At 32.1% G+C, this 8,938-nt stretch overlaps 1 protein-coding gene across 1 annotated transcript; it reads right to left on the bottom strand.

Annotated features, from left to right (window-relative positions):
• Positions 1–3,772: 3,772 nt before the first annotated feature.
• On the bottom strand, positions 3,773–8,421 carry LOC114410276 (importin subunit beta-1-like). Its single transcript, XM_028374150.1, has 3 exons — positions 8,278–8,421; positions 5,139–7,562; positions 3,773–5,058 (listed from the first exon to the last, which is right to left on the bottom strand). The coding sequence occupies exons 2-3, from the start codon at positions 7,553–7,555 to the stop codon at positions 4,860–4,862; spliced, it is 2,616 nt and encodes an 871-aa protein (XP_028229951.1). The 5' UTR covers positions 7,556–7,562; positions 8,278–8,421; the 3' UTR covers positions 3,773–4,859.
• Between the last annotated feature and the right edge of the window lie 517 nt (positions 8,422–8,938).

The following is an 8,938-nucleotide window of genomic DNA, read 5'->3' as shown; positions in this document are numbered from 1 at the left end:
TTTAATTTTTTTTAATTGGACCCTTAACTATACTCTTATAAAGTTCCATTAAGCACAAATTAATATTTAACTAAATTTTTTCACATAATTCAATGATCTGTTGAAAGCTTAATTATTCAATAGGTTCTTTAACTATTATTTTTTATTAGGTTCATGTAATTAACAAAACTCTTACGAAAATATAGTTAGGGACTTAATTAAAAATTAGTTATAAGTTCATATACTTTAAATTATTAAAACTGAATTTAGTTTCCAGCTCTTAGTTCTAGTTTTTCTTTTCTTGGTTTTTCTTATAAATTGTTGATAATCTTATAATCTTTTTTATAAGAAAAACTGTTGACGACAACAATATTAATTCTTCCATAAATCATGTATTTTTTAGTTTCTATTAATAAAAATTACATGAGTAGTACTGATAAAAAATAAAATCAATGATAACAACAACAATGATATATCAATGTATTCTAGCTTGTGCAATATACATGATAAGTATTTATTTCGTATAGTTAAAATTTATAACAAATACATAATTTACAAAATATATATATGTTATAATTAAAATTTGTAATAAATAAATATTTTTACACATATAAGTTATATTTTAAATTTATGATAAAAAAACATATTATAATATAAGATTATTTTAACTATTGATAATTTTTTAAAATATCAAAATTCAATTTAAAAATAAAGATAAGTATGATAGATTGAAAGAAGATTTTAATAATAATGTATATTCATCATATAAAATTTTATATTATCATCTAATCATGAATCATTATTTATATATAATTTTTAAAATAATTATCATAAAAATTAATAAATTTATCATATAATTTATAATTAAATGATAATTAAACTTATTATTATTATTATATATATATATATATATATATATATATATATATAAATTTGGTAATAATAATAATTGTAGGTGACCATTTATTGTATATATGATTTGTGTTGGCATCTGTTGCAACTTGCAACTGTCCAAATTCATTATTAAGACGAATTAAATCATTCAACCACGTACTCACATTAGATGTGACATGAATGGCACATCATCACAAAAATGAAGAATATATAATGGAACTGAATTGGAAAGTGATGGAAGAATTACCTCGTCGGACGATGGTGGGTCCTTGTTTTGTACCTGGGCATGCTCCCTTCCCTGGTTTGTGTTAAGGGCACAATTGTTAGTGTGGAAGATGGGATGTACAGGTGGAGTGTGACAACTGGTGTTAAAGACTAAACATGAGGAAATAGACAAGATTAGCTGAAATGTGGAGAAGAACGACCAAGAAATATGACGAGACTAACAATTTCTAATGCTCTATTTCTCAACGATGAGAGAAATAGACCATATAAAAATCAAATAAAAATAGAAGAGTTAAGGTATTTGATTCAAGAATAAATAAAAAAGGAATGCCATGAAGACATATATAAAGAGATGAAAAAATAATAATAAAATGGATCTCACTAATTTTAAAATATTTTTCACAAGCATAAGTTGTACCAAAATGGTTCAGTCGTAAAAAACAAACAGATCCTAAAAGCTTACAATTAGAATTAATTTTTTTCCAAGTGAGTTAAAATAAGGAGGACCATCCTCCCTTTTTTATTTATTTTTATTTTTCTCTATTTTATATATAAGATAAAAATATCAAATTTATGAAAAAACATTTTTTTTATTAAAAATCACTTTATTTTACAATACAATTTAATAAATCTCACACAATTTTCATATAAAAGTTTACAATATAATAATATAAAGAAAATTATATCAAGGGAAAAACTTAACCGATATCATTACAATATATCCCTATTTTATTTTATTTTTTTGAAAGGCACAGCATATCACTACTTTAATTAGATATTTTATATTCAAATTTCTTAATTTATGATGTGGTATTTTTTAAATATACATACACATGACAACGAGATTCTGCACTCATGAACATACGCTTGAATCCATCCCGATTTTAATGAGAAAAAACCAAATTGATTAAGTTCGAGTTTGGATTTTTTCGGGTTCTTAAATTCAGGGGCGGGACGGTTTTAATAATGCTGATATCCGCCCCTATTAAATCATAAAATTATATCTATATATATATATATATATATATATATATATTATAAGTATATATATGTTATTGTTGTCCAAAATTATATTTCGGGAGTGGGATAAGTAAAAATTACTCCATTGTCATGCCTAAATATACATATTTGATAATGTGATTAATAAAAATTTTCTAGTTGTGCTATTATCAATCTAATTAGAATCTTTCTTCCAAATTTTGTAAACTTGCTCTAAAATATGAAACTTGTGTATAGATATCTACACAATTTTAAAGATCGGTTTACTTTTTTTAACCAATTATTATACATATAAAATTACTCTATATATGACCCCCACGTATTTAATAATTGTCGTAATTCTAAATTTATAAAATAATTATTATCTAATCTAACATAAATTTGAAATAATTTTTTTAATAATATTTAATGTATTCGACCACCTCAACTAAAATACCCTATCTCTGCCACTGGATCGAATCAAGCACTTCAATCAGTAACTGGTTTAATGAGCGGTGCCTATTCCATTAACTCTGGAAAACCATCTCATCTCATAATCGGGGGAAACAGTGCAGAAAATTAGTTCGAAGCGATATTTTTTAATATTAAGTTTTTATTTTTTATTTTTCAATAATTTTATTTTATTTTTTATTTAAATGATTTTCAAGTAGAAAAACACATGTTTAAAGATACACATAAATATAAATTATTATCAATTGTTATTATTTTATTATATTATAAAACATAATATAGTCATTTATATTAATTTACAATATTTTGGATATTTTATATTATTCTATTACTTAAATATTATATAATATTATAAAATATAAATTTAATTACTATCGATTTGACTATAATTTAACCGAAGTTAAAGAAATAAACTGTAAAATATAGCTCCACTTGTTCAATTACCATTCAATTTTTAAAGCATTGGTTAAAATAATTTTAAAATTGATTTAAAATTCATTTCAATCCTTTTTATATAAGAAAATTTGGTTTTCAAATTAAAGTTTGGAAAGAAAAAATTGAAAACTTACAACTACTTTAGATGAGGCCTTAATTACAAATTGTTAGATAAAAAATTATTTTAAAAGAATTGTCAAAAATAATTTAGGAACTTTGATTAAATTAAACAAAAAAACATGTTTATGGTTACGGACGGATAGATCGAAACTAGACCAGTTTCGAACTTGTCATTTTTTGGATGCTCTGCAGTTGAAAACCAAACGCGTAAAAAGATTATAGAATTGATTTGCCAACTATAGCCTTAAGATCTGAACTTCAACCCATACGGTTGCATTAGGACTTCATATTTATTTATTTTACTTGGGCCTACAAGTTACCTAAGTCAGCATTTCTGGTTCACAATTTTAAATTTAGTTAAAAACTATTTTTCATTATTTTAAATACATATTTCACTAAATTTCAAAATCGGACCAGATCGATTAGTTGGATTGAAAACCAGGTAAAAGTCAATTGGCCAGCAATCTGTAAAAGTCAATTACAAAATCCAGTTTATTAGCTTGGAAAACAATACAAAGGACATTTTTTAGAGAGAAAAGTGCATATATTTGAATGAAATATAACCAGTGCACCGAGAATAATAAAATATAATGCATAACTACTTGCAAATTATCTTTTTAAGTTTATAGTTATTTCGGGGTGATGATCTCCATCTACCAAAAAACAAGGGTGATCTCCAAATTTAGAACTTGGAAAACTGCCAATGAAAGTGGCCAAACAACATTATACAATTTTATCTTAGTAACAAAAAGAAAGATTCACGTCACCAAATAAAATATACAGGAAACATGACAAAATTCACAAACTTTTACTTAGACAAGAGAAAGATAACACCAATAATAAGCTAAACTCAGACGACTCCTTCCAACAATTGAAACAACAATCCACCACACTAAAGTTCTTTTGGTATCATCACAGTATATGGCAAGTTTCTTCTGTATCCCCAGGAATAGCCAATATATGATTTACATATGCATTTCAAAACAAAGGAATTTAACGGTTGATGATTTTCATGAATGCATGATGATTTTTGACCTACGAAACCAACTGACATGTAAAAAAATGCATAATGCTAGGATGTAATCTTTCCCATCCTGGGTCAACAATCACAATCGATCCCCAGCCTAGAAAAGCAAGTATGGAGAAAAAAAATTATATGGATGACCAACAGCCTAGGGGCAATTATACACAATAGGATGATCAAAACAATGATTTTGATGCAGGTTAAAAGTCAGAAGAAGAAAAAAAGGAAGAGATTCACTTTAAATAAAGCACTTTGGGTGGTGTTGATGAAAACCAGTTCGTTCAACCCTGCAAATTCAACCACTCCAGTAACAAGTGACCAGTTCAGGAAAAAACCGTTTTCAAGCTCAAATGGGTTTATCTTCTTGTAACCTCAATTCCAAACTCACCATCCAATTCCAACTAAGAGTAGTTTAGTTTCTCAATCAGGAATCATTTGCCTCCCCTTAGTCATTCAATCAATTACATGTTTCATGAAGAACTACACCCGCATTTGCAAATTCATCGCTACCTTCTTCCTCTTGACAGACCTGGACTTAGTGGTGCTCATGCAAAAGTCAGTGATGCATTGGTGATGATGCAAGAGTTAGTGACAACTAGAAGACCTTCAGACTGATACCCTCCGTTGTCTGACCATGGAGACAAATTGACACATGCAATCCCAAGACCCACCTTGACACACCCAAATGCATGCAGATAGTTTATGACAATGGATATGCTAACTCAGATGAACCTCAAACAGATATAGCACGGTTAATAGCCAACCTGGCCCACTCAGCAGATTCCTTAATCAAATGATCTTCAGAGGTCAAACATTCATTCAAAAAGTCTCTGCTTGACAAAGACTGCTGTATTAAAGAACCAGCATTGCTTCCAAGTGTATCAGCTAGATCTCCAAGGACTCCAATTGCTGTTTTCATAACTACATCGTCCCTGCATTAAAAAAGGCAATGAAGTCACTAAAGAGTAATGAATACATAAAAAAAGAAAAAATAACTTTTTTTCTTTCTTACATGTCTTTTTCCATGTATATGCTATCCAAAAACTGGAGGATGTGAGGTGCATAAGGAATCAAGAGCTGGGTTTTTGATGAATTCTTAAACCCTTGAAAAATCGCAGAATATGCCTCTAATATCCCATTTCTCAAAGAATTGATATACTCTGTCATTTCATCATCAAAACCTGACGTGTGGGCATACATCTCTGCAGCAAGTTGTAGTGTGTTCATTGCATACATTAAGTATTTATTGAAGTTATCTCCTATTGCAAGTGCAATATCACCAATGCATGAGAATAAAGGGGGCTTCACAGAACGGTGCAAATTATCACTTGACAAATTCTTGAGGAGTTGTGTCATAATCCCATCACAATAAGGCAGTATTTTTAACTCCAATGCCCTGCATATGTCCCCTACGACACCAACAGTGACAGCACAAACTTGGTACTCCTCAAAGTTCTGAAGGTCCATCTCGAGAAACTTGTAAAATTCTGGCATGTAATTGGAAAACTCCTGGCCTATTGAGTAGGCAAGGGCTCCAATGGCTAGCATTGCCTCCTCGTGTGCAGTGGCATTTCTACAAGCAAAGACCCTGAAGAATAGTCTCATTATCTGATCAGAATACTGCACCAACACATATTTGGTAGAATCCAAAGACCCTAGTTTCTGAATAATTACTTGCATGCACCCACAAAGAAGGCCTATCAATTCACTCCGCTTTTCTCTCTCATCAGATGAAAGATTTTGTGCTTCAAGACATTTGTGCAGCTCCATCATGATGACAGAAACTAGTTGTACCACCAAAGTAGCTGTTTCATCTGTTGAACACCTTACTACTTCATTCAATGTTTCATATGCCGCAGTTCTCAATCGAGATTCTGTAGCATCCTCTCTGTGGGTAACAGTTAGAAGGGATTGAACAATTTCCTGAAACAAGGGAGTTAGCGGAGATGTTGGTCCAACATCCTCATAACCCTGGGCAAGAAAATACAGAGCACCACAGGCCTTCTCAGCAACATTGGGAACATCCTTCATGCTTTGAAGGAGAACTGTAATAATTTGTTGGCAATTTCCCTCATTAATGATTGGTGTACCAACAATTGAACTGTGAAGAAATTCGAACATTCGTCCCAAAGTCCAAGCAGTGGTGTCTTTCACATGGTTGTTTGGGTCCTTCACTAAAGCACTAAGCATAAATGGTAAGGCATGGTTAACAAGAGGAGCTAATTTGTCAGGTGAAGGCCCCTCCAAGATAGATCCAAAAGCATAAGAGGCTGCCTCCCTTTGCCTCCAATCTGGTTTTGTGATATTCTCCTCAATGAAGGGCATTACCAGCGGCACAATATCATCTCCAACAGTACGGGCAACTAAACCAAGGCATGTACCACCTGCCATTGCAATATTCCATGCACCTTCGTCCAGATCCTGATCCTCTTCTTGTTTGAGTAATGTTTCCAACAGCAGAGGGATAAGTGCAGGAAGAGCTTGCTTGATGAAATAAAAACAAGGTATATCGGAGTCTCCATTGGAATCACCCATATATTCTTCTAAGATATCAGTCTCCTCATCACAAATTGTACTCCAAAATTCAATGGCTTGAAGAGCAACAGGTTCCTCATCAACCCTAACAGCCTTTGCTGTGATGTTATATATATCCTGGATGTAAGGAGCCAATTTCTCATAATACATGGCTGCAATTGAGACCAAACATTCAAAGGCTGCTTGACGTATTTTCAGTTCAGGGCACACAGTTGTCTCACAAACAACTCTCATGATATAATCACGCTCCATATCATTGCTAAAATTAGCTTGAGCAAACCCAAGAGCGTTATATAATGCCCTTGTAGCAGCAAGCCTAACATCATTGTTCCCTTCAGACGCATTCATACCTTGAACTACGGCAGTAAGTATTTTATTTACTTGGTCTTGATCAACAACCTGAGGAGATACCTCCTCACACAAATACCCCAGGGTCTCCAAAGTCGCTTGCTTGACATGAGTAGGAACTTGATGAATATTTGATAAAAGTGATCCTATCAGCTCAGGCCACTGTTTCTGAGGAAGCTCAATTCCAGCAACTTTAGCAATAACTTGAGTTGCTGTAGACCGAGCATCAGGTACAAGAGAAGAGAGTGTTTGCAGCAAGCATGACTTAACTTGAGTCTTTGCCACAGGGTCCAGCGACAACCATCTTTGGACCAATTCCTGCTTTCTGTTTTCATCCTTGGCATCCAAAGCATTTTTCAGTATCAAACCCGCCAACTTTCGGCTATCAACCGGTTTATCTTCACTTGCTAACTCTCCAGAGAGAGAGACCAAGAATCCAGGAAGGTTTTGCTCCTGAAATTGTCGGAGACTGTCCTCAGCATGCTTCCGTACATTCCCGTCAATTGATTGAGCACTCAAAAGCACCTGGGTAACTTCCATTGCCATGCTCTACCTGATGGCACAAAACAATCAGCTCTTACAATTTCAGTCAAGAGTGAAAATCCGAAAAAATAGGGAGCAATTACAATGAGTCAATCAAAGAAGCAAGTCACTATTAAATTATCCCAATCTCAGATCCAGAAATAAACTAAAAGACCAGTGAATTCAGAGTCCACACTATATCAATATTCTGACATTAAGCAGGGAAATAATCATATGACTCTGGAACGAAGGATAGAAAAAACCCTGGAAAAACCTATATTTATATTAAATTTCTCAAAGTAGTAGTACATGCCCTATATATTCTTTGATTAGTTCAAACGAGACACCTAATTTAGATGCTTTTTTCGGTTTCTATTAACTAACTTGTAAACAAATTAACAAAAAACCATTAAATCTGTAATCAAGTGCATACGGAATACAGTTTTAGCGGCCAGAAGAACAGTTGACTTTGGCAACCGCCTGTGTCTCATCTCGCCCAAAAATCAGAGTGAGAAGCCATAGATTAACTCGACCACAGATCGAATCCGAGTCAACACAAACAGTAATTCATATCGATCGCAATTCAAAAGAGCAACAAAATCATCGAATCAAAGAACCCTAACATGAGTGAAACAAAAGCAAACGAAAACCAAAAACGCCTAAATTCAAAATCAAAACAAAATAGCCAATCGGAGCGGAAAAGAAAAGTAAGAAAGAAAAAAGCGAGATCAGATTAACAAAATTACCTGGAATCGGAGAAGAGATCTGAAGAACCGAAACGAAGAAGAGTGAGTGAGTGAAAGAGTCGGAGAATAGTGTGAAGAACAAGAAGAGGGTGAAGAAGCAAGTGCAACAGCGGTTACAATCGCAAGGGCTAGTACTGGAATTAAAAATATAAAAAATAAACAAATAGATTTTTATAATAATAATGATCGCATATATTATTATTATATTTTATTTACTTAGATAAGATTTGTCTTTTTTTTTTATATAAAAGATAAGTTAATTTTGAGATTTTCAGACAAATTAATTTTTTTAGTAAGATTTATTAGTATTATTTTAAATTAATTAATGGATTAGTGATAGCGTGTGCTGGGTACAGCGTAAAGGCGGTGTCTTTTGCCCGGGCGACGGGCCCGCGTTTGAATTGAATAAAAATTATTGTTTTTGTTTTTGGTGTCATCCATAATTGAAGGAAACCAATTTGCTTCTACATAACCCATTTCAACTTTTAAGTGAGAAAAGGTCAGTTATATCAAGGCCTATTACTATTCTTGTTCCATAAACTTGTTGACCTTCATACACTCTATCATCGGCTTCAATTCCATTCTTATGTTTATTAGTTGCCTATTTTCTTTCAAAAAAATATTATGTCTAAGATTAAGTGTGTAAAATTAATTTATTTTG

Source organism: Glycine soja, chromosome 4 (assembly GCF_004193775.1).
Source record: "Glycine soja cultivar W05 chromosome 4, ASM419377v2, whole genome shotgun sequence".
Classification (NCBI taxonomy): domain Eukaryota; kingdom Viridiplantae; phylum Streptophyta; class Magnoliopsida; order Fabales; family Fabaceae; genus Glycine; species Glycine soja.
The sequence above is the reverse complement of the archived record's forward strand: the minus strand, read 5'-3'. Positions and strand labels throughout refer to the sequence as shown.